Below are 27111 nucleotides of genomic sequence, written 5' to 3'. Positions count from 1 at the left end.
GGTATGTCTCTTGAGGCAAAGGAAACAAAGACAAGATTCAACTATTCGGACTGTATCAAAACAAAAACCTTTGGCCGAGTGAGGGAAACCATCCACAAAACAAAAAGCAACCTACTGAATGGAAGAAGATGTTTGCAAATGACAGATCCACTAAGGGGTTAATATCCAAAATATATGAACTTACACAACGTAACACCAAAAAACAACATCCTCACTAAAAAATGGCCAGAGGACCGAATAGACCATTTTTTCAAAGAAGACATTCAGATGGCCAACAGACAACAAGAAAAAATGCTCAACATCACTTATCATCAGGGAAATCGTGAGCACAGCATGATGTTTAAACTTGTCTCATTGCTAGGCTGTACACCTGAAACTAATTTAACATTATGTGTCAACTACACTCAAATAAAAAAATTCCCAAAAAAGATGTTAACTTGAATATGGATGGCAGCAGGGGAGTTTGAGGGAGAAGTGGAAAAAAATTCTGAGCATCTCTTAGCGCATAGATTCTAGCTATTATCTCTCTACGGACAATTCCCAAAATCTTTTCTTTAGGTCAAACTCTTTCCTAAGCTCTTGGCCTGTGTATTTCCAATGGACTTCGGGACATTCCTAAACTTCTATGCAACTGTCTAGCTATACCCCTTAAATCTTATTTTTCCCCCAAAGCAGTTCCTTTCCCTCATTTCTCTCTCTTACTCCATATCAGTCTATGGATTTCAGACGTCCTGACGCCTATTCCTTCCACTAAGCTGCCCAATCCAGCAGCTTCTACGAATGGAACATTCCTTTGTGCTAATGCCTTGATTTCAACTTCTCTTTCTCCCACCTTCCCATCTATTTCAGATGCCCTCGCTTGACCAGGTTGTGTCACACCCCTAGGTCAAAGCCTTCAGCCTCTCACCATGGCTCACGTGACACTGAAGGTTCTTGCTACTGTGGCCCCAGCCAACATCTGCCTGTTATTTAACATCTGTCTAGGGACCTCTTCCAGGCTGGTCAAGCTAGAATCACTTAGTTACCCATAAATGTGCCCCAAAGGTGTCATTCATTCTGTTTCTTCTGGAAGGTCCTTCCTATTCTTTTCAACTCTTGCTGGTTTTTCAAAGCCTGTCTCATCTCCTAGCTTCATGAAAACTAGACTCATGATCTCCATAAAATGTTGAGAACACATCCCCCCTCTGAAAACTGAAGCACATTATCAGATCCCTCCATGGGATAAAACTTGGGTTGTATCTGTATTTTTCCTACCATACGCACCAGACTGTTCTGCTCACCAAAGGCTTGTTTTGCTTTGTTCCCTGCTGTGTACTCTGATCAGAGCAGAAATGTCTATTTTTTTATACTGCTGTCCATGTGGGCAAGCAAATGAAAACCAAAATATTCAGCAGCAAAGAACACAGAGCCCTACATCTTCCATCTCAAATATAAGAACTTGATAACTGCATTTCAAGATCACATGGCTTGTGAAAAACCTTTAGCATTGAAAGTATTGACTGTGATTACATCCTCTGTATTGTCAGAAGAATAAAGCTAATAGCGTTTTCAAACCTACCCACACTAGGGGTATTTGTAAACACCATGTTAAGGCTGTTACAGAGACTTTATATTTACTGATTAGTAGGCATACAACTAAAAGGCAGATATGAGGCTAGCTTATTTTGCTATAAACTAGGCTGATCTTAGAGTCTAGGAAGAATGTCACTTTTTAGGACACTTTTGCAAAGAGAGGGTGTCACAAGTGGGATCACCTTCAAGGACTATTACACCAATCAAGAGTGCTCAGCGTTGGCTCTCTGTTCTAAAACACAGCTCAGGGCCTGCTTACTTTTCTTGCCCTCTGTCTCTCCGCATTTCCAATCTGTAAGGGATGTGGAGTTAAGCAGATAGGAGGCTGAGAAAGGATCATCACTGGATGAGTCCCAAAGACCTTCTGAAAAACAGCCACATTTAAAATTTGGCACCCAGTACCCAAAGATAGTAAGTATGGCCAAGATAAAGACAGAAGGTGGTCAAGTAATGTGGACATGATACTTGATGCAAAATGGAGAAGGCCTGGGATTCCAGGAGGAAAAGAGATGCTTCAGTAATCAGATCTTAGGCAACCAAGGTTTCTTCTAATTACTTCTCATGTCACAGGGGTTCTGATGGAAATTAGTCCATTCAGTAAATATTTTCTCGAACACTTACTATGTGCTAGGCAGTCTCTTGTTTGGAAGCCCCTGGAGCATTGTGGCTACCCTATGACAGAACCAGAACAGCACCATTTTACAGGTCTAGTCAGTGGTCATCAACATCTGCTAACATCATGGAAAGAAAGACATCCTGACACTACATGCCTCCTGGTGAGAGGAAACAACTCCAAAAACAAAGTCAAACCCAAGTTTGACTAAGCCTGTGGATCCAACAACCGATCTAAAGGAAAAACAGGGGAGAGATGCACATGTTAAAAGAAACTGTGGGGACATCATCAGCAACAGCTGGACTGTTGGAAAAACAAACCAATTTCTTCACCAAATATCCTCACAAAGAACAAATGCGTGACCGAGTCGGGGGAGGGGTGGTGCTTGACATGTAGCCCTTGTTTCAACACTAATTGAAACTAACTATTTCTGAAACAGTTAGAAATTTGAACACTGACTGGGAAGAATTAATGTTGTAAAGGCATGATAATACAATTGTGATTTTTTTTTTTAAAAGGAGGCTTTAGTTTTCAGGGATTCTTCACGTTTGAGAAAAATAATGTGATGCCCAGAATGTGCTTCAGATTCAGTGGGGGGAGGGGGCTGTGGGAAGACACACGTTTGGCCCTGAGCTGAAAATCCACAAAGCTGGGTACAGGGCACACTGGGGTCCTTCACACTGTTCTGTCCACTTCTGCATATACTTGAACTTCTTAAAAATAAAGTTTAATATACTGAGGAGCTTCAATGAAATGCATTTGCATTCTGTTTAGAGGTAACTTCCTACTATCTCTGCTGAGGGCAGACTAGAGATGGCAGAGGTAAAGATGAAAATGAAGTACTTGGGATCTTAGCTAAAATGGTTAAAGCAGGAAACTTGCTATCTTTGACCCTCGTCTCCCCTGATCACAGAACAGCGGACGGATAACCAAACCAACCAAATGTGGAGCCGACAGGGAGATGTCTCAAAGTCGCTGAGTAATTTTTCCAGCTGGCCTACAGTCTAGTCCTTAAATAAAGAAGAAAATGATAGGCAAAAGCATTTGTGTTAACTCCACACTACAAGCCAACCCAGTCCTGAGGCTTTGATGCAGGTGGATGTCCCTGGACACATCGGTGTAGGGTCAAATATATCCAAGGGTCTGCCTTTCCACCCAGAGCAGGCTCCTTGGAGTGTATACGGCTCCTGAATTACTGCAGGTACAAGTCAGTTAGAGCTGAATATTGCCTTTTAAATTTAATTTAATTTCCTCAATAATGCTCGGAGTGTTCCTTGCTAATATAATAAAGAGAAAAAAAACAGGCTGTGACAAGCCACACAGTTTTGGCTGGTAACGCAGACAGAAATAAATATTCAGTTCTTAGCCTGGTTATGGCAATCATGTGTTTTTCACTGTGTCTAATGCGGTGATTTAGAATTTGGGGCTGTGCTGCATTGACCTGTTTTTGTGCTCACTTGAAAAGTTTGCAGTCATCAAAGCATACCTTAGACTCTAGAGGCCATCTACCATTTTCAAAGATTACATGTGACTATAGATGTATATGTATACATACATATACATGTATATATCATATAGAAGTTACATATTATGTACATATTAAGTTACATATTACTATATATCATTTAGAAGTTACGTAATATGTAACTTCCATATTGGGTGAGTTTTGGGTTGTTTCTTTATACTTGGTTTCTATAAATAAACATGTCTTAATATATTATTTTGTAAACACGTTTAAATGTTATGTATTACAAGGGCCAAGTCCTTCCGATTAGAGATTATCTGGGGGCTGGCAAGCTGTTTGTTGAGACTTGCAGGCCACGCTTGGCACATGTTTCCACATCCACTCCAATAAATGAGGGGAAATTCAGCCATTTGTCTTCCCCCTCTCTGGGTAAAGAAGAAATCGCACCTCCTTCGCCCTCTCTGCTCCCTCTAATGGACAGAGAAAGAAAAATGGGAGAGTGTCTGTCCGCCATGAATAAGAGCTTGATGGTTTAGATGTGACTGTAAACTCCAAGCTTCTTAAAGGTAAGGATCGTAGTCTATTCTTTTTTTTTTTTTGTACCTCCCACAGACTTTGCACAGAGCCTTACACTAACCAACCATTCAAAATGACTTGCTGAAAGCAAGGACAGAAGGTGAGGACAGAAGAGTTATACTTGCCCGATCAAAGCCCGCATTTCAAAATGTCTTTGAAGGAAGAACAGTGGCGACATCAAAGGAACATTCGCTTGCAGGGGAAGGACCTGATAATAAGTGTTGACTGATACTGACGGCGATGAAGAGCTATTTGCTGGATCCAAAGCCAGTATGTGCTGATCTTTTGGGAAGACCTAGAACTAGTATGTGGCCCGAGAAGTACCTTGCCTTTCACAAGGCAGTCACTCGGGGTTCCTTCCTGCAGCAGCGTGGGGACTCAGCCCTGGATGTCAAAAGAATAAAATAAAGCCCTGTTCAAATCAAACCGATTTTCCCCATGAGAAGTGTTCCCAGTTGCCAGAGTTGAAAGCGTCTGGGAGGAAGACAAGATCTTGCTTGACAGGTACACAGCCCAAGTTAGGGGTAACATGCCACAAGACCGTTCTGAACTGTTTCTTAAACTTTGGATCATTTCCCAGACCCAGGAAGCTCTCTAAGACTCCTTCGATCTCTGCAACTTAGTCAGTCACCAGATTCCAGAAGTTTCTCCTAAACTATGGAGCCTCAACTCCATTTTCTAAGCTACTGGGGTTTGCTGCTTTTTGTCTCCTTTGGTTTGGGTGTTGACAGCCCTGCTCTATGTCACAAGGTCATCTATGTGACAGATGGGTGCTGGCATCCACAACCGGATCCACACTGGCCAACCTCAAAGCCTTACCAGACCCGCCTTCAAAGGCAGAGTTGCCACCGTCATACCCGCCCGAAGCCACGTCCCCTTGCTGCTACAGCTCCCTTCTCTGGTTTCCCAGGACTCCCAGTGAGGAGGGGAGAGAGCCCTTGAGGACATTTCCTTCCTTCTCCTGTCTCCCGTGGGATATTGTGTAAGTCCTTCCACTTGTGAACCTACACAGATCTTACCTCTAGATTTCTGTTCAACTACAGAATCACAGATCGGCTGGTTCTTTACACACCAACGCAGAAAGCCCTAAATGCATCAGACACAGCATTGTTCTACTTCATAAACCCAAGGACTTCAATTTCCATTAAGTTCAATTATTGTATATTTCTTTTTTTAATAAATAAATTTTTTTTTTAAGATTTTGTTTATTTGAGAGAGAGAATAAGAGAGAAAGAGCATCAGAGGAGCGAGGGGCAGAAAGAGACGTAGACTCCCCACCAGGCAGGGAGCCTGATACAGGACTAGATCCTGGGACTCCAGGATCCTGACCTGAGCCGAAGGCAGAGGCTTTAACCCACTGAACCACCCAAGTGCCCCAATTATTGTATATTTCTATTTCTTTGCGTTGTTACTTCAAATGAAAGCTGCTTAGACACAGGACCACCACCACCCCTCCGGGAAGATCTGAGTTGTCTAATTTTAGGTGATCTTTTAGGAGGAAAAGGAAGAGGAGTTACTTGGGGCCAACGAAGTTATTTTCAGCTTCCCACTGCCATTCCTTCCATAGAAATTTTCATAGCACTCCATTTGGTTTGGAGCGAGGGTTAAAACAAATACTGACTTGATAATCCTGTCATTTCTGTGGCCGATGAAAATTCTTGAAAGCTGCTCACACGGGAGCCAAGAGCACATCGAGAGCCCAATCTCCCTCTGCACAACATGTGAAAAAGCATCTCTGAAAACCACTGAACTCCACCGGGCCCATCACACTTCCTGGAAAGAAGTTTTGCTTTTAAGTTGATAGGATTTCACACACGCGCATGTTGGTCCCGGCTGGTGAGTGTTAATGGGCTTGTTTATACTTTCCAATAAACATTTAACATTCAATATTTGGGTTACTAACTTTATTTTGTGTTCCTCAGTCCCTTGGCATGATTTTCCTCTCTCCTTCCATTGGTGAAGAAGGTTGCAAGATTCCACAACCTCCTCGTCCTGTCGACAGAACTCTCTAATTTGACAGAGACTCCCCTACAGCTACGTCTCCACCAGCTCCTTGTCAGAGCGGGAAAACCAGTCCCCGGACGCTTCCAGCCCAGCCTGCTTGAATCCGTGCTGGTACTTAATGTTTTCATTCTGGGAGATGTTCCCTTTTTGCACCTACAGACGCCTTAGAGGGCACACCCTGGGAGGGGGGGGCCTGCGTCTGAGTCAGAGACCCCTGGGTGTAAGTCGTGACCCATCACATGAGCTCTGGGGCCCTGGGAAGTGTCACCTGCCCCGAGTCTCCATGTCTTCATCTTGGAGAGGACATCACACCACGTCACAGGGCCGGTGTGAGGATCGATGAGAGCCCAACTACAATGTCAAGGGCGGCTCTGGTTCAGAGCGAGCCCACAGTAAATGTCACCTGAACCCACCTGCAGATCTGATGAGCCTTGGAAATACGTCTTTACTGTCCAGGAAATCACGTGTTAAGTACTGTGTACATCTATTTTAGGATTATATATTATGTACGATGCGTTCTACATGCTAAGCCACTTTGGTATCCCCAGGTGCTGTTTAAGAGGGAACCCTGCCTGCCTCCACCCCAAACAGGAAAAGCTGGTTTTGCAGAGTGTGGAGAATTACATGTCTGGCTCACACTGAGGTATCCCCGGGCAGGTAGAAGGTTAAGAACAACAACACAGAAGAGTAACCGGACTTCTGAAGGCTCCCTCGAACTCTCTCGAGCTGACCATCTCGCCTTCCCTAACTACCAGCAGAACCACCTGCCACTCCCCGCCTGCACCACAGCTGAGCTGGAGCCACCAGCAAAAGCCCAGAGGCACATCAGTCCCCTTCCAGGACCGACGAACAGCTGTGCTGCAGGCTTCAACAGGGCCACTAGGCATCACCTAAATAAACTCATCTCCCTAGGGCTTCCCCAAAGGACTAACACTGAGCCAATCACGATGCTTTGAAGTGATTTCAGGGGTAGGAAAATGAACTTGTATAGTTTCTGTTCTCCTGGGGACCAGATCTTAGTAAACAAACATTAAACACGTACCCAAGTAATTACAAAACAAATCAGAAACAGAAATTACAGCAAAGGCTGTAATGTAGATTTAGACAAAGTCCAATGAGCACTCAAGTCCCCTAGAAAGGCTTATTACTAGAAACACATGTGGCGAAGTCCTGTACCTTTGGCCTCGCCTTCTCAGGAACCCCTAAGGATTGCATTAAGTCCCACAGACGCAATCAGCCATTACACCTAACTGGAAGCTTATCTGTTTCATTGGTCACCAATATCCTACTGTTCCCACCTAAATCCTTTCCTATTGAATGTGTCTTTTGCTTTGCTGGAGTATCTACTCAAGTAAGTTTTAAACAAGAGACTTCAATGCACATCTGTCCCAAGAGCTAAAACAAAAAGTACCAACAACAGCAAATGCCAGTGAGAATGAAGAGAAATCCGATCGCTCAAGACTGCCAACGGGCATGGAAAACAGCGCAATGGCTCCAGGGAAGAGTTCGGCAGGCAGAACCCTACAACACTGTACGTGTGCTTCCCAGGAGACACAGCGAGTACACTCGGCATTTCTACCAGAGAAATGCACTACGCTTATGTAAAAACCTGCGTGCAAATGTTGACAGCAGCTTTGTATGAACAGTCCAGCACTAGGGAAGCTCACATGTTCTCCAGCAGGTGAATGGCTCGACGGTGGTATGTCCACACCATGAAATGGAAAAGGGGCAGGCGTGATACACATGGTAACTTGGATGGACTGTGTGTGCCTTCTGCAGAGTGAAAAAAGTCAATCTTGGAACAAAGCCTCAAAGACTTCATTTATATGGCATTCTTGATATGACAAAATGAGAGAGAGAGAGAGGAAACAGACTGGAGGTCGCAAGGGTTTGGGGAGGGGTCGGGAGGGAGAGAGGTGGCTCTGGTTATGTATAGGGGGGTAACATGAAGAACTGTTCCATACTTGACTGTGGTGGTCCAGTCTACTTGTATATGCACAGAATTGCATAAAATCACCTGCACATATGCCCAAGCAGTCACACGATGAGTGTACGTCAAACTGGTAAAATCAAGGTCAGTGCACAGTACCAATGTCAATCTCCCGATTCTGATACTAGACTCAGGTCATACGAGATGTTCCACTGGGGTGACTCATGACCTGAGATGCTGGAGCACGTCAAACATTCCGTGGGATTAGAGTGTAAAACGTAATTTGAAGGACAGTGAATTTATCTATGCCTTTTTGGGCAAGTCATCTCTTTTTTTTTTTTTAAGGATTTATTTATTTTTTAGAAAGAAAGAGTGAGAGAGTTGCTTCTATGGGAAAACAGCTGAAAGATAAATCCACTTTTGTTACACAAATGGCCTAAGACAGGCACAATCAGTTCTGTTTTTCAAAATAATCCCAAATGATTAAAAATGGAGATCATCTGCCTCACTACATTCTCAGTGCCAACCTGGCAGGCACAGCAGGGGAAAGCGGGTACCTCCTCCAAAATGGGCAGAACTCAGAAATCGCCTCCATACACACAAGTCACCAAAGATAGATTTTCTTGGAGATGTGACCCAAGCACGTCTGTCACCCAACAGTTTATCGCGCTTACTCCTAGGCTCAAAAACGTAGTTCAAGAACCATGTGCTAAGCATCAGACGACGTAGACACAGTGAGAGATGAAGGTTTGATGCTCGAGCTCAAGGACCTGCATGTGAATGAATCAAAGAGTGAGCGAAATCCCACAAAAGAGGTCACTCCAGGGCGCTGGGGAGCCACAGCATGGTGGTCTCCGAGGAAGTGACCCCCCGGGGCAGGGGTGGGGGGAGTCCCGAGAGGAGCGTGGGAGGGTGTGGGGAAGGAGAGCCCTGCAGAGGGACACAGGCAGGGAGGCCCAAACCTTCACAGAGTGGGTCCGGGAGATGGGAATGGCTGGAGAGAAAGGTGCTTCGGACAGAGGCAAGAGGAGGCCAAAAAGGAAGTGGAAGGAGCATCTGGAGAAGGTACCGGGACCAGAGCAAGAGGGATCTCGGTGTCCCAAGCTAGGTAGAGTGGGGCTTTGGTTCATGGGCAATGGGGAGCCTCACTTAGAGGACCTTAAGGGACCGGCGTCTTCTGAGCAGTAACTGAGGCAGGCTTGAGGACACGCTGCAAGGCAATGACCTTAAAAATCAGTAAAGATGCTCCTGCAAAGAAAAGCCCCAGGAACGAATCACCAAGGTCTCAGTAAAGGCAGCGGCTGTGTATAGGCAGTGACGGGGGCAGCTCCAAGAGTTACTTAGGAGGCAGACTGGACGGGGCACGGCGACTTACTGAGTACAAAGCAATGCCTCTCAGCTTGTTCGTCACATGGGGGTGGTTTGAATAAACCCTACTTCCTGTTTTTGAGAGCAACAAGTGAGCTAGGATGTCCTGGAGGGCGCCCGTCCCCACGCCCACCCTGGGCCAAGCTCACTTGCGGGTGTAGACGGCCATCCACGGCAGGCGGAGGGTGAGGCCGGGGCAGCAGAAATGCTTCCAGAAAGGGGACCCGGGGATCTACAGACCCACTTCCCCCAGATGCTGCCAATAACGTGGAGACTGCGGAGAGCCCAGGATCTGGATCCCGGCTTCTGCAAAGAGCCTCTGCTCGAATCGTACGGGAGGAAGCTCAGCAGGTTTGAAAGATAGACCGCATTTCGCTTTCTAGGAGAGTGCCAAGCGGCTGGGCGCTCTGTGGACGAGGTGGCCAGGGATGGACCAACACAGGGCCCAAGCTCGGGCCGGGGAAGCCCGGGAAAGCCGAGCGGGGCTGCTCCAAGGATCCTGGCAGAAAACAGCTCTCTGTGCGGGGAGGCAGATCAGGCCATTTGGGACACAAGGGTCCAGCAGCAGCTCGGACTGGGACCAACACCGACGGAAGGAGACTGTGGGGAGCAGGACACAACGGACATCGGTGAAGCCGGGTCAGTGAGCCTTGCAGGTGTCTTCTGGCCAGTGCGCACGCAACGGGAATGGGATCCTGGGGCCTGTGATGTCAAGCCAAGAAAATGAGACCAGTGAACGGGCAGGAAGCGAGAGGCCAGCCAAGAGGTCGGGAGGTTTATCATAACTGCTTGGAGCAACAGATGAGCTGGGGTCCGAAGGTCTGCGATTCTTGGATCTGCCACTTCTAAGCTTTTAAGGGGACCCTGGCACGGCCAGAAAGCGCCTTTTGACATGCTTTGGCTCCCGAAGGCTCTTCTCTCCTGCCTCATATGCTCTCCCTTACCATTAATGGCAGCGATGCCCAAGACTTCCAGCTCTCGGGCCATGTCCTGCTCCTTCATGTCTAGCTTCCATTGTTCTCTCCTCCGAAACACATCTCTACCTGCTTTGCCTGCCTGGACAACTCTTCCCCAAACCGAAGCCATGATGTCACCTACTCTGATCCGCCCATAGCCTGAGAATATTATCACTGTACCTAATACGCTGTATGACAACGATCAGACATGGTGGTCCTTTGCCTCATGTTGGCACATAGTGGGCCTGCGGCGCATGTCCGACAAGTGAATGAAAGGACGTATCTTAGGATGGGCCCGGTACACCTTCCTGTGGCTGGGCTGCCGATGGGGTAAGGCTTAGTCCCCCGCCCGCTGGGGGTTTGGCGGTAGCACTTCATGGAGACCAAGGGCCGTGAACCACAGATAGCACTGGAGCTAGCCTTGGGGCGACCCCCCCACCTTCCCTGCATCTCCGCAGCACCCCGGCCTACACTGAAGCTCAGTCCTGAAGAGTGAGGGAGATGTGAGGCCGAGAGACGCCCTCAGCAACGCCAACCATACAACCAACCCGTTCCAGCATCCAGGGTGGTGGCTCTTCGGAGGGATAACCTGAAGAGGGATGGCAGATCGCTGCCCAGCTCCAGGATGGCGACTCTGAGCTTGGGACGAGGTTTGGGTGGGGGGTGGGGGGTGGGGGGGCGGGGGTCCCGGCTCCAGGGGATTCAGGAGTTGTGGAATGGATAAGCACTTTTCTGGGGAGACAGTTCACCAGTTTCTGTCAGTTTTGCCAAGAGACCCATGACTATGGAATATGAAGACCCACTGCTCTGGAAATGGGCCCGAACTCCTCACAGCAGCTCTGCTCAGAGAACCAGCTGCTGACCGCAGGTCACAAAGGCCTTGGTCGCAGTCAAGGCGGATGGTGGAAGGGTCTCGGTGGGTCCCCCACAGTGAGGCAAGTACCTGCCCTCACCCCACCCTGAGAAGAGCCTTTCTGAAGACAAAGGTTGTGCGTAAGTTAAAGAAGTTCCACGGTCTGCATTTAGGCCAAGAGCCAATGTAGCCAGGAAGAGGGCACTGGGGTTAGGACCTCCACGCTGACCTTCCACAAAACAACAAGTCTTCTGAAAAATAAAAAATAAAAAGGCAGATCTCTAGGGTCTCTCTCCTGATGGAGAGTCAAGTCTGATCTCGTTCTATCAGTGCTGGGCTCAGGAAACACAAATAAACAGACGGATCAGGAGCTATGGCTTTTCTACATATTTCCCCCCTTTTTTTTCTTTCTGGCACAGGACTCTGTGTTTTTAAAAGACAGAAAAAAAAAATGGCTTTCCATATTAAAGAGGCCAGAAGCACACACACGCACAAAGAGAAAGCAAATCTAAAAGCGAAGGGGATTGTACTAAACTCTGGGGAATTCAGAGTCACTTTTCACCCACATCCTGTAAGGGCAGAAAAAGCACAGGAAAAGGTTTCTGCTAAAATGTGAGCGTTTTGTTTTGTTTTCTTTTTCAAAGAAAAACATGAATCATTCATATCCACCCAGATATCTCAATAGCACAGTTGGATATTTTTTTTGTTGTTGTTTGCTCAGTTCCTACTGTTCCTCCCCTGACTTCTAAAAAGCTAATAATAATAATAATAATAATAATAATAAATCCTGACAGTGAATCTTTACATTTTAACTGTGAAGAGCACATACTTTGTACCCAAACAGGTGTGGGCTCTGCCACTCACTTGCTAAGTAATGCTGGGCAGGTTTCTTAACCTCTTTAAGAGCCTAATTATCCACCAATTAAAATGGGAAGGTGAACAGTACGGGCTTCAAATGGATGCTGAGAAAATTAAATGACATGTATGCTGAAAAAAAGATCGTAGGCTAGCCTAGCTCACCAAGCATTAAGAATAGGAGCTGTGCAGATGCCTGGGGCGGGGGGGGGGGGCTCAGTCAATTAAGCCTCTGCCTTCGGCTCTGGTAATGATCCCAGGGTCCTAGAATCGAGTCCCGCATCAAGCTCTCTGCTCGGGGGGCGGGGGGGCTGCTTCTCCCTCTGCCTGCAGCTCCCTCTGCTTGTGCTCTCTCTGATGAATAAATCTTAAAAAAATGTTTCTGGGGAGTAACATCTCTATCAATGCAACAACCCATGCCAATGAGACACCTCAGTGCATTCTCCCGCACATAGTAACATACAGAAAGAAAAGACCCACAAATAGTAGGGCTGTGTTTCTCTCAGCAAGGATTTGTCCCCCATCTCTGTTCTGACCAATGCAGGTCATCTGTCCAGGCCCACACAAGGTCTAGAAAGCCACAGTCTGGAAGGCACAGCTCATATGGCCCAGGAATCAGGTGCTGTGAGTCCTACCCACCCTGGCCAGGTCGGAGCCCAATGTCTGCCTGCCTCCACCATGTCCAACTTGGCTGAGAACCTAGATGGTTCTCCCAAGGGCACCTGGGCCACAAAATGCTATTTCTGAGAATTTGTTCACCAAATGAGCATCATTCTTCAGGAGAGCTCCATTTTCCTCTTTTTCTCCAAGGGAACATTTACCTACTCTCTGTAAATTCACCATGTCGGAAACATCTTTCCCAGGTTCTGGGTCTTATTATGTGGTTCCTAAGAATTGCAGGCCGGGGGACTCCAAATTCCTCCTCCTTTCTGACAATCACTCTGGCTAAGTCTGCATATTACAGTCTTTGCTCTGTCGAGACTCATTCCTGATTGCCCAAAATAATCTCGGCATATGTATCCCTTGCCTCATGCTTCTGCCTCGATCCAGAGATTGCCGTATCAACTCTCTAAACTTCTCTCCCGGTGGACTCTTACTTGTGTTAAGATTTGGATACGGCTTTTCTGGCTAATCATTACACTACACCTAATTTTCTTTCCCTCCAGCTTAACCACAGGAGTGGATGAACAGATTAAAAAACAAGTTTCATTTTACCAAAGAAAGCAGACTAAGCTTTTTTTTAAAGTAAAATACACAGATACTCCAGACAATTCCCTTATCATCCACCAATTCCTTCAACATCAAGGAAGCATGGATGGGCACCAGGACTGTGAATGACGAGATTGCCCCATGTCTGCTCTGGACATTCCTTACCAAGGCTACAAGACCACAGACGCCTGTCCAAAGGCTACCACGGTGATGACATGTCCTTACCCGGCAGTCCCTCTGAAGTGTTTTCATGAGCGCATTGTATGTTTCTGTATCAAAATATAACCCTTCGTGCATGTCTTGCAGAAAATCTAAGTCCTTAAATGTGGGGTTGGATTTCTCTCTCTCCTTTCGGGAAGCTCTTCGCTTATAAGTGGAGCCCTTCAGGTCATATGTGAAGTGCATTCTCATGGAGCGCGGTAAGACGTTGTTCATCACCACAATCCTGATATTGATGCCTCCTGACTGCATGCAATACAGTCCATAAAATTTTGGCAAAAGAGTCCTTGGATTCTGGTTTAAGTTCTAAAAAGAGAAAAAGGAGAAAAAAAACATGTAAATTTTATTTACACAAAAGAATACTGTTAAATGTGTGTTTTCATCTAATAGGAGAATTAAAAATGAAGTGAGTCTCTTTATTCATGGTCATTACTAAAATAACCCCATCTCTGATCAGATACTTGCGTTGGCTCATTGGAACAATACCTTAATCATTCTCAACCCATAGCATTAAAAGTAGTTGAACTGAAAATGGACAGAGAGTCCTGAGATTCAACTAAAAACAGGCAAAGAACATGTGTGACTATGATCTATGGGAGCTAAAAAGAAAATTAATGGCTGGGGTCTAAAGATGAGCATTTTAAATTTAAAAGTATATTCCAAGATGGGTAGACCAACTTACAATCACACTTTGTAAGATAATGTATTTCCCTTCACCCTTCATCCATGATGAGTAGCATCAAGCTTAAAATCTCTGTACACATGACTGGTTTTAAAAAAAAAAGGAAACTTAAAAAAAAAACTGGAATACCACTGACTATTAGAGAAATGTAACATGTGTATGTATTTTTAGCCATTTTAAAGACAATTCTGTGTTAATATCCTTTGCCTGTTCTTCTGTAAGTTTTTGTTATTCTTAGAGTTCTTGATACACTCTGGATACTTATCATTTTCCTACTCTCTATGGGGTAAATATTTTCTCCCAGTATGTTATCTTTTTTACTGTACTAATAAAAAAATACAAGCCTATTTTTGTTTCACTTTAAAAGTAGGTGACAAATTAAGAACAGTATGCTGGAAAGCACTTCACATCATGCAAGTTTCTCTACTATCCCCTGATTCTGTACCAGTTCCCACTTTTAATTACTGTCCTCACTTTTTATCATTCTAGAAATAGTCTATGTGCTTACGTTAATTTTGTGTCTGGTGTTTTTTTTTTTTTGTTTGTTTGTGATACTGATGATTTGCCCTTGATATAATTACACTTACGTATAGTCACATTTACGTACTTCTTTCTTGTGCTTTCTTTTTGCTTCCTGTTTAGCGAAGCTTTTTATATCCTAAGGTCCTAAATTTCTTCTCTTTTCTTCCAAAATTTTAATAGTTTGGTCATTATATTTGATTTTTACTCCATTAGAATGATTCTGTGTGTGGAAAGATCTGAAATATGGAATTATCTCAATTCACTGATGTATTTGTCTAGCACTGTATTATTTCTTTAATATATTAATACCTTTAATAATAGAAAAAGTTTGTGGGTTTTTGGTGTATGTTATGGCAGGTTCACTATCTTAATTCTTCATCAAAAATGTTTTGTCTAGTCTTACAACTCCTCCCTTCCACTGTTTGTTTTTTTTTTTAAGTGCTCTTAAAATGATACTTGTTTTCCCTTTTTGTTTTTGTTTTCATTTCAAATGAACTAATTCAGGTCAAAATCCTACTGGCACTTTTTTAAAACACAGACTTAGTTCACTTTATTTCCTTTATAAAGCATGTGGTGGCCACAGCGGGAGCCTGGGTCCTCTGCACGGAGATTCTGGTGTGGGTTGTTACAAGATGGTCAGGGAATCCCCGATGGGGAAACTTGGTGAACGTAGTCTGTTTCCAGAGTCAGGGTGAGCTAGCTCTAAGACTTGGTTATGACATCAAAAGTGGCCTTGGCGAACTTGCCCAGGGTGGCAGTGCAGTCCTTGGCTGAAGGGGACCTGTTGTCTGTACTGGCCAGTATCAGTAGCTTCTTGGGTACAGGAGCTGAGGCAGTGCCAACAACCCCTGGCGGCAGGAGTGAGGCACCCTAGCACAGAGCCACAGTGGCCGGTCACCATGCATGGGACAGCATGGAGCTTGCCAATCTTGTTCCCCGAGTCACCTCACCACACAGGTCGATGGAAAGCTTGTTAGGGATCATGGCCCCATGGATGGCAGTGGCGACCTCTTTGGAACATTTAACCCCCAGACCGCCATGTCCATTGTCATCTCCGATGGCAACAAATGCCTTGAACTTGGTCCAATGGCCAGCACAGATCTGCTTTTGCACCTGCATAGTCTTCAGAACCTTATCCTTGATGGGTGTCCCCAGGAAAAGTCAACCATCTCAGATTCCTTGAGAAGAAACATATCTCCTCCAGGACTTGATCTTCACGTCATTGACCAGGAGGCCCAGCTTGGTGACAGGGATCCGCTCCTTGTCTTTGGCCCACAGAGAAGCCACTGTGTCTTTGCATGGCCCCTGGGACCCCCAAGCCCACCCACAACATTGGTGTCCCATGACACTTGGTGTTTTCTCAGAGATGCAGCCCTACTGGCATTCTTGGTTGGAATCAGACTGGGTTTAGAACATGATTTGGAGAACTGAAATCCTTACAACACTGAGTTCAGGAACGAATTGTGTCTCATTATGTCATAACTTTGTTTTATGCCCTTCAATAACAACTTGTAATTTCTTTCATATTGTTCTTATATCTTTATTTTTACAGACTCAAGTATTTTAGAGTTCCTATTACAAAAATTCTGTTGGGGTTATTGCTCAGACATTATAGTGCTAACTATTACTTGCTTTCCTGACCAGAATGGTAGTCTGCCTTCATTCACTTGTATTTTTATTCTAATAACGTTCGTTGTAAGTTATTGTCCTCATAAACAGGATCTCATTTTTCTCCCTTCTATTCTACTTATTCTAGATGATCTACATAATGGAATACAATGGATTGCATAGATATATCTTACATCCTGCAAATCTGCTGGGCTCTCGTTCCCTCTAGAAACTGCTGGCTAATTTTCTTGAAGTTTTGCTCATTTTTAATTGTATTATTTACAAGAGAAGAGTATTTACACTTTTCTGTTTCTTTTTGTACTCAAAAAGTTATTGCTAGAGATTCTTGCAAATGTAGCAGAAAGGACCAATGATGGAGGGCATCCTTATCTTTTCCCATTATTTCCAATGAAACGGCTCTTGTTCTTCTCCATGAGGTACTATGTAACTCCTGGGAACTGATAAATGCATAATGTGTGTGTCAATTAATTTATGTTAAAACTTCCCTGCCAGTTTAAAGAATTTTAAGCAGGAGAAGCTGTTGAATTTTGAACGCCTTGGTTTCTACGCAACATTTATTTGGATTACCACAAGATGTTCACATTTTTTCTTGTTAACTGGATGAATTACACTATTTGTTATACTAGCTTACATGATTGGGATAAACCACTTGTCCAGCTTGATCTTACCATTTCATTTAACTTCAACTAATTTCAAGTTAATAGCTGCATATGACTAATGAATGCCCTATTGGACAATGCAGTTCTAGAACAAGAGACTAGTTCCCCTAAGTGTAGCAATCTACATGCTTAAGATCTACTTACTTAGCAGGTTAGTAAAGTGCAATGACCATTTGATCCCACTTTCACATTATTCACAAAAAATGTGCATATGAACAGAATACATCAGGAAGGACATACACTGAATATTAGTAATATGTACCTTGGGCAAAGAATGAGAGTTGGTTGCATTTTTCTTGCTTTTCTAGATCTTCTGTGCTCTCTCATATAAAGTAGACAATAGGCTCTAAAAAATTTTCCCAGTTTTGTTCAGGATCATAAATCCCATCCATCCTGTCCACTGAGATTTCATTTCGATTTCTGATCCCTGTATTTATATGTGTGATTCATCTCCAGCAGATTTGGGAATTGAATAATATTTTTACAGCTGTGTTTCACATATAGCTTAGCGCTCAATGAATGCTAAGCATTCACATTATGCCTCTGGACTGGGAGCCCAGAACTTGGCAAGGCACTGCCTCCTTTATCTCACACCCTGTAATCTTTCTCTATCACAACAAGCTTCCAAGACAGGCATTTCACAGCTTTGAAAGATGGAGGAGACTACAGCTCAGAGGTTCTATGGCTTCCTTGTGGTCATACCATTCACTAATGGCTAAGCTGGGATTTGAACCCAGAACTGTGTGAGTCAACTAACCTCTGCTAACAGTTCTACTTGGTAAAATCTATTCAACAACAGTCACGGTAGAATCCAAATGCAAAACAAAGCTCACCCAAGAGAAAGAAACATGCCAGAGGGTTACTATAAAAAAGCATAGGGAAAGTATGCTTTCCTAAAAAAAAAAAAAAAAAAAAAAAAAAAAAAAAAAAAAAAAAAAAAAAACCTTGTGGAAAGTAATTACATCTCATGTAGGAGTTTTAATTATGGACAGTTACTTACCATGTAATAGCCTGGCAGTAGCTTCTGAAGGAATTCAGCTTCTTTATGCTGAACGGTTTTGATGATAAATTCATCATCACTGGTCACAAAAAACAAGGATCCACTGGCTCCGGGGTTGGACAGCTCTATTAGAGGTTCACTGCAGATGGAATACTGCAGGGGTAAATAAATAAATAATTAAAAATGCACGACTAGGTATTTCTCCAGAGGATACAGACATCATGGTTTGAAGGCGCATGTGCACTCCAATGTTGATAGCAGCAATGCCCACCAGAGCCAAACTAGGGAACAAGTCCAGACGTCCATCAACAGATGAATGGATAAAGAAGATGTGGTATATATATATACAATGGAACATTACACAACCATCAAAAAGAAGGGAAATCTTGCCATTGCAACGTGGAGATGGATGGAAGTAGAGGGTATTATGCTAAGTGAAGTAAGTCAAGCAGAGAAAAACAATGATATGATGTTGCTTTTAGGCGGAATTTAAGAAACAAAACAAAAGAACATAGGGGAAGGGAAGGAAAAATAAGATGAAAACAGAGAGGCAGGCAAACCGTAAGAGACTCTTAACGCAAGGAAATAAACTAGGCGGGGAGAAGGGGAAGGGGTAACTGGGTGATGGGCATTAAAAAGGGCACGTGAGGGACGCCTGGGTGGCTCAGTGGGTTAAAGCCTCTGCCTTCGTCTCAGGTCATGATCCCAGGGTCCTGGGATCGAGTCCCGCATCGGGCTCTCTGCTCAGCAGGGAGCCTGCTTCCTCCTCTCTCTCTGACTGCCTCTCTGCCTCCTTGTGATTTCTGTCTGTCAAATAAATAAATAAATCTTTAAAAAAAAAAAAAAGGGCACGTGAGCGAATGAGCACTGGGTGTTTACATGCCACTGATGAATCCCCAAGTTCTACCTCTGAAACTAATAGTACACTATATACTAATTAAATTGAATTTTAAATAAAAAATTTAAAAAACACATTCACTGTACGTGAAGACTCCAAGGAGGAAAATCACAGGATTGCACATCTAGACCATTCTGAAGTAGGAAGTTCTCTGCCATGAGCTTTCAAAGAAGGTTCCACTAAGAGGGCTCTTTGAGGTTTCTTTTCTTTTCTTTTTTTTTTTTAAAGATTTTATTTATTTTTATTTGATAGAGAGAGATCACAAGTAGGCAGAGAGGCAGACAGACAGAGAGAGAGAGAGGAGGAAGCAGGCTCCCTGCTGAGAAGAGAGACTCTCTGTGGGACTCCATCCCAGGACCCTGAGATCACGACCCGAGCTGAAGGCAGCGGCCCAACCCACTGAGCCCCTCTTCAAGGTTTCTAAAACTTTAATTGATCCATTTATCCTATTGATTCTATGAGAAACAGAAATGCCTTCTGAAACCACCCCCCCACCGGCAGTGTCACTGAGAGAATCATCAGTCATCACATTTGTCCAATGAAATAATGCAAACAATGCTGTGGTCTACAGCGCTGTTTCCGGCAAGTGTCTGTCACTTAACAACTGAAGGTATGACTCATACTGTGCTTTTGTCACACGAACACCAACACCTATTCTCTTTTCACGATTTACTTTCCCAAAAGATGTCATCCATGCACAGTTTCAATAAGGAGAGGACTCTTAACAGCGGTAGCTCTAGGCCAGAACACTTTCTAAGGCTCCTTTTTCTTCTGGCAGATGTAGCCCTGGGTCAGACACAAGGCTCTGGATTAGAAGGGCTGGATTCCTGTCTCTACTCCTTTAGCTTAGCCACGTATTCTTGGGCAGAGCACAACTTGCCCAACCACACATGGTGATTCTAGATCACGCCCCCGCCTCCAATCTCTATATTCTCTCTCTTCCTCATTCTGTTCCCCAACTGGAAACTTGGGCATCATCCTTGATGCTTCCCATTTCCTCACCTTTCATACCCAGACGATTGATTTTATCTGTCCCCTTCATGCCCTCTCTTGTGCTCATACCCTAAGTCCAGTAGTTTCACATCGTGCCTTCATTACTGTGGGAGACTCAACCTGGCCTCGAGGATCCACTCTTGACTTCTCTTGTGCGTTTTCTACCAGGAAGCCAGAGATGTTTCTAAAATGCCAATCGGATCTCATCCTCCTGGGTCTTCCTGTCTTCCAGTGGTTTCTACCATCTGGCTAGAAGATAACACCCAGATTTCCCACCACAGTTGTCAAGGCCATGTGTGGCCCAGCCCTGCTCTCCAGCTTTCTCCTTTATCACTTCCCTCTTTAAAATCTAGCTCTAGTCACAGCCACGTCCCCTTGCCTCAAATACGCCAAAGACTCTCAACGACTGGGATTCTACATCTTCCTCTACCAAGACTCACCACTCTTCTACCCTCACCTGGCTGACTACTCCTCATTCATGAATTCATTTAGCATTGAGAAAACGGGTCCTGGGCAGCTGTAATGTCCCAGGCATTCAGGAAGCTTGGATCCCAGCAGGAGAAAGCAGGTAGGAAACAAGTAAGAAATTATGTATCAGGACATGGTAAGTGCTATGGAGAAGATGGGGCATGCCAGCAGGGACTGAGGGTGGTTTACCATGAATTTCGAGTAGTGCTGGCCACTGGAAGCTTCCCTGAGAAGGGGGCATTGGAGCAGAGGCCCGTGGCCGTCTGGGGGAAGGATGTGTCCAGGAGAGGGGAGGGCAGTTACAAAGGTCCCGAGACCTGGGGAGTTCAAGGCATAGCCAGGAGACCTGTGGCCAGAGCCGAGGGAGTCAGGAGAGCAACGAGCACATGGGCCAGACCACAGAGCGTGGCACAGGTCACTGCACAGATGCTGACTTTTTCTCTAAGGGAGCTGAAAGCCAGAGGAAGGTTTGGAGCAGAGGACCACTCTGTCTGCTGCGCTGAGAAGCCACTGTCAGGGGACAAAAGAGGCCTGGGGCTCAGTGAGGAAGCCCTTATGTGACTCAGGCTTTCAGCATCTGATGGATGGCACTTATTCCAGAAAACTCTTCTTGGTCCCATGAGTCTAGATCATCTTCTTCCTGGCACTGGATGTTCTCATCATGGAAGTTACCACAAAATACCTCAAATGCCCATTTCTTATTCCATGCCCCCAGCAGACTGCAGAGCTCCGGGCCAGCACAAACCACGCGGCTCTCAGGCAGGGATACGTACGACGCACACAGCAGGCACTAAATAAATTTTTGTCGAACTGTGGCTGAACGCCATACGCCACCAACAAGTGAAGGGCTATCAATCCAACCAAATGCCAAAAATCCTGCAGGGAAGTCAAATTTGGGGCCATGGGGCTCAGTGTTTATCAACTAACAATTCCCACTACTGACCAGAGAAACACGGAGAGCAGAGGAAAAGGTCAGGACCCAGCATGTGAGACCAGACCAGCCCCCGTGGATGGAAAGAATTGGGTCCCAAAGATGGAAACATCTAGAACATGCCCCAATGCTTTTTCAGCTGGGCTTCTGAAGAGCGAAGTCCCCATCACAGAGAAATCTGAAAGTCGGGGAGTAGGAGGTCGGGGGAGCAAGACGGAGAAGGGAGAAACCAGGAGAACAACAATGAAAAGGCAGTTTCTAGATGCTGACTTCCAATTAGCTTGCTTTGGAAGTCACAAGAATAAGGGAGACAAAATTCTCTAAGGAAAGAAAGCAGCGAGTGTGTTTGGCCTTTCTGAAAGTCACGGCAACTTCCGTTTTCCAACTTCTCTTTCCTCTAGGCTGGCTTCCTGATGCTTCCACGCCGAGCAGAGTGAGAGCCTCTGCCATGATGGGTGACTTAGAGATGAGGAAGGAAAACAAAAATAGCCCCAAGACCACATACAGAATGCCATGAACGCCCCCGGGGAAACAGAGGGTGTTTTCCCTGTTGTGAGTGCGGGACCTGTGTGGAAAGCTCATCAGTTGGACAGGCCTGGGACTTGAAATCACTTCCCGACCCCTTTAAAAAAAAATACTTATTTATTTTAGAGAGATAAAGAGAGAAAGAGGGACAGAGGGAGAGAGAGAGAGAATCTCAGGCAGACTCTATGCTGAGTGCAGAGCCCGGCGTGGGGCTTGATCTCAGGACCCTGACATCATGACCTGAGCCGAAATCAAGCGTCTGACCCTGGACCCACCATACCACCCAGGCACCCCAGGAAGCACCTTTTTTTTTTTTTTTTTTTTAAATCAAGCCCTGTCACCCAGAGTCCAAGGAACCTCATCTCTAAAACGACACTAACAAGATCTCCAGGAGAGCAGCTGGAAGCTTTTAAAGCCGCTGGCAAAGAGTGACCACGGGGTTATCCCTGTTCCTAGTTCTTGCTGCGTGACCGTGCATGGGGGAGGAGGGCAGACCCCTTTCAGGTGAGCAAGAGCTGGCCATGCCTCAGGCCCAACTCCGACGACCAGAGGGCTACCCACAGATACAGCACGACACTCCTAGTGAGTCGAGAACCAAGACGCATCTTTTGCGCAATCACGAATCTGAGACGCCGGCAAACAAAGGTGTGGACCCAAAGCTCTTAGAAAGAGTGAGCGCAGACCCCGCACACTCTTTAGGAATTCTGATTCTCTGGTTTACGGGCTTGGAGGTCCTGGCACACAACCTTCTTACGGATAGGAGTCGATGCTGTGGAAGGGCAGCGATAACACAGAACGCAGAAACGAGAGGCTGCAAATAGGGAAATTAGGAAGTGATTCAGGAGGAGCTGTCTAGAGAAAACCGGATTCAGACCCGAACATCTGTTTCCAATTAAAGTCTCAAATTCTTCTATAAGCAGTGACATTATAGGGGAAGTAGTTCGTTGGTTACTTGTTGAACAGTCCTCTATTAGGTAATTTACACAGTAATATGCACGCAAAAAGAAACTGTCTGGACTCTGGTGGGGGTCACAACAATGGAGCATCAGTGTGCAACGACTGGCATCAGGAAGCCATGACTCCCAGTCTTGTCACCTGCAATTCTGCAGTTCTCATCCTAGAACCTGGTGACCGACCTTCTGGGCAACGGTGCCACTAAAGAGCAAATAAAGAGGCAGGACGGGAACATTTTAATTAGCCTCGATCCACAAGGCCCACGTGGACGCCCGTGTCTTCTGCACTTTCCCGCGGGCCCTTTCTTTTGTGCGAGCTGTTCCAATGCATCCATTCTCTTCCTTCGATTTCCTGCAGGGCCTCCCGAAGATCCCCACTGGAAAGGCCACAAAGTACAACCCTGCTGGGCCCCGCCAAGGCAAGTTAACAATGTAAACCGGCTCAGCGTGGTGGAGATCATTCTTCCTGCCATTTTCTTCCCCCGATAGTGTGAAATATTCACCCCCCTGCTCTCCACTGGTGCCCGTGAGTCTGGAAGGACATCATGTAAATCATGCCGAATTCTGGAACACTGGGGCACCTGGGGGAGCAGGAAATCAAACCAAGGGCTTGTTGTCCAAGCAGAGATGCGGGGGAAAAACGTGCTCTGGGGGCCCTTGACCTTCTCTTGGGAGGCATTTATTTTGGAACAAGTAAGCAAAGAGGTGTGTCCCCGTGCAGGGCACACACCAGCACTCGGGTGTGCGCTCTCATGATCCACATGATGCATGTTCCAACATGAAACATGCAATTGGCATGCACGTGTGAACCTTCACGGGACTGAGAACAAAACAGAATAATTCAGGCTCAAATCCAGATGCAAGAGCACAAAGCAAAGCATGTCATGGGGATTCAAGAGTCGACCTTTCTGGAGAGTTACCATTATTGTAGAACGCTACCATCTCTTCCCCCTTTTAGGTCAGTAGATCTTCACAGATACGGGTTTGATGAGCCCGTCTGATAGATGCCAGGATGGACTCTGTGCTCAGGATGATACTTTTTTATTTTTTTTCCTTCACACAGTTTTTTCATGGTGGTCTTATTTGATTCTCCTTTACTTCATCTGGACTTAACTCTTCCAAAGAATGCTTTGTTGGAGGTGCTGACTCCTCTGGCCAGATGTTTCAGAACGGACACCTCACAGTCTGGTGGCTGAGGGAGTGTGAGGGTGAGATCACATTGAAGGAGAGGTCTGAGACTCTGTGGCCCAGGGGGCCAGCGGGTCAATGGACAAGCATGCGGGGAGAGGGCTGGGGGATGCTTTTTCGGGTCCAGACTGTGTGCCCACCAGAGTGGGTAACCTTGGGGACCTCTCCGAGCCCAGCTTTAGACCGTTCATCTACAATGAATGGTTGTGCTAAGAAGTCTGAGGTTATACCTAATTCTGGCAAGCGTATCACGCCAGGTTCAAAGCCCTTTCTTCATCTACCACACTTTGAATCACAGGCTGGGGTTTTTCAGTTGAAGGGTTTGGAGGTGAACTTCTAGTTCTGGGCTGGGGTGTCCCCAGTGGGAGTCTCAGTGCCCGCAGATAGCCGGCCGTAACCACTGGGGTCCAGGCAGCCATGTTCAGCTACAAGACCTTTGACTGTTTTTTTGCAGATCCCAGAGATGGGTCTGGTTACAGAGAGGTGGAAAAACGGAATCAGACAAAAGCACTCTGACCTGCCTGTTCCTGTCTTTTTCTCCCCCACCCTCCAAGTCTTCATTATGGAAAACTTCAAACCTACATAAAAATAAGAGACCTGCGTAATTAACATCTCTCTACCATCCCTCCAGCTTCCACAATGATCAACTCCCGGCCAGTCTTGTCTCCGCTACAAGCCAATCACCCCTCTGCCTGCTTCCCTCAGATTCTTTCCAAGCAAACCCCAGACGTCACATGATCGACCCACAGAAACTTCAGCGCGTGTCTCAAAAAGCCAAATGCTCCTCTTTGAAAACAGAACCAGAATACCATCATCCCACCGAAAACCCAATTCCTCAACATCATCGAGTATGTAGTCTCTCTTTAAATTTCACCAGCTTCCTATAATTAAAAAAACAAACAAACAAACAAACAAACTGTTTATTTGCATGATCTGGCCCCGTCTTTCCAACTTCCTGATCCAAACCTTCCTCTCCCCGCCATCTTGGTCCACCCAAAGTGCTTCTAAACACATAAGCATTTGGGTCTCTGGTCCCACCTCCCCTCCCCTGATTATGCTTCCCTTCTTTTCCACCTACTCAAATCCCTTCTAAATTTCTACATCACAGTTAAACCACTTCACACCCAGAAGAAGCCCTCCTCATCCTTGGTACAACAGACATAGGCTCCCTGCCCCCTCCTCCGACAACCTTGGGTACTGACTGTCTAGTTACTGCTCAGTAAAGTTCGTGATTCTCCCACATAAGCAAATCATCATTTCAGCTGGATTTTAAGTTCTCTGAGTATCATGACTTATCATTTTTGAATCTCCCCGTAATTCGTAGCCAAGCATTTTTATCACAGTAAGTGCTCAAAGTACTGACTGATTAAATCACCTTTTGCCAGCTACGTGAAGAAAGACTTCGGCTCTGAGAAGCTATCTTGCTCTGTGCTCCTCTGCGCAGTCTCTAACCTCATGACGTAAGTAACTCTGCCAGTCTAAAGGCTCGTTGGGAAGCCGTGGAAGCCCTGTGCGTCGTTGATCAGGAAAAGGCCTTCCTCCAAGAAAGCGATTTTGTGAGACAGAATGAGTACAAGAGTGGGCTTCCCAGCCTGCAGCTCAGTGACCGCAGGAGGGGCCAGGGAGGAGGGCAGATGGACAGACGGTCATCACACTGACTGGATCTGTGCTCTGAAGCACAAGTGTATGGCATCTCCTTGGCTAGCGGAAGCTCAAGGAAATTCAGAAGGAGCACCCACCGACTTCCAATGCGTGGCAAGAGATCAGAGCACAATCTTGTTTTCAGTAAGACGGTATCAAGACCCCACTGAGCTTCCCAAACGTGTTTCCTGAATGACAGTGACGCTCAATAATTATAGAATGGTCAGGAACCGAAGACATCTTTTCTAGAACATATCTACACACACCCACGCCACTTCCCACCCCTCAGATGTGTGGCTTTGTGTCCCGGAGTAGCTGGTGAGGGCAGGTTGGAGGTGCTGGGTGGGGACAGCAGATACCTCAGTGAGTGGGGCATGGCAAGATGGAAAGCTGCTTACTTGGAGGAACACAGTTAAGAGCAGGAGGATGGCCAGGGACTTTCTACTCCCCACTGCTCTGAAGCCTTTTTACTGTGCCTCAAGGAGCAAGTATCATCTCATGGGGCGGAAGTCACAGGAGTTTCTTAGAGCCCAACTAAAGAAGGGGGTCATACCAGAGTGGGGGGGGGTTGGGGGATGGGAGAAATAGGTGATGGCGTCAAGGAGTGCACCTGTTGTGATGAACACTGGTGATTCACTATGTTGCACACCCGCAACTCATTCAACACTGCATGTTAACTAACTGGAGTTAAAAAAAACTTGGAAAAAAAAAAAAAAAAGGAGAGGGTCGCAGATGCATAGGTTTTCATCAGCACAGAACAGAATCAGTTGTGAATTTTATCACGTACATCTTACCCAAATTATAAAATGCAGTTTAAATACTCTTTGTTCCAAGGGATAAATGCTGCCATACTTTCCCAGCAAAGCTTTATTCCAGGATCTGGCTCAAGTCTTATTAAGATCATTCAGAATGGGGTGAACGATAAATATTTGATGGCACTCTTCCTACGGCTTCTTGAAAACCAATTTTGAAGAGCCCCAGGGTGTTAACAGTGATCAAATTACGAAATAAACCATTTTCCCCTTGAAACAAAAAGGAAGTTCCTGGCTCCTTGAACAGGAATAAAGGTAGCAATCTGAGATCACATCAGACCACCTCCCAAAAAGGCTGCCGTGTTCCGTACCTGCTGCGTGCCAGAAATATGATGCAGAGAAAAGACAAGCCTAGGGGCAGAATATGTCCTGTACCAGAGAAAGACACATTTAAAAAGAGTTTGCATCAAGAGATGTTGAGAACAAAACTACTTAGCATCTCTGAAATGGCATTCAAGTTGTAGGTCAAGGTGAAAATGGTTGTGGGCCAAGGCAGGTTTGCGACAACTTGTATAAATATGGCAATTAAAACAGGAAGGCTTTCAAATAGAATCCAATCAGCAAAATTCACAGGAGTATTTAGAGCTCAT

At 45.6% G+C, this 27111-nt stretch overlaps 1 protein-coding gene and 1 pseudogene across 2 annotated transcripts in view; both read right to left on the bottom strand.

Moving 5' to 3' along the window:
* PIP5K1B (phosphatidylinositol-4-phosphate 5-kinase type 1 beta) overlaps nucleotides 1–27111 on the bottom strand; it is a 157445-nt gene that overhangs the window by 89338 nt on the left and 40996 nt on the right. For both annotated transcript variants that reach the window (XM_045065071.1, XM_004769245.3), the window contains exons 4-5: nucleotides 18113–18265; nucleotides 13627–13926 (exon numbers count right to left, since the gene is read on the bottom strand). In XM_045065071.1, coding sequence (XP_044921006.1) covers nucleotides 13627–13926; nucleotides 18113–18265 — 453 coding nt within the window. The remainder of the gene's footprint in view (nucleotides 1–13626; nucleotides 13927–18112; nucleotides 18266–27111) is intronic.
* LOC106007482 lies at nucleotides 13966–17981 on the bottom strand (annotated as a pseudogene).

Source organism: Mustela putorius, unplaced genomic scaffold (genome assembly GCF_011764305.1).
Source record: "Mustela putorius furo isolate JIRA1106 unplaced genomic scaffold, ASM1176430v1.1 tig00003854_pilon_pilon_pilon, whole genome shotgun sequence".
NCBI classification, from domain to species: Eukaryota; Metazoa; Chordata; class Mammalia; order Carnivora; family Mustelidae; genus Mustela; species Mustela putorius.
This window is presented reverse-complemented; position numbering and strand designations above follow the sequence as displayed.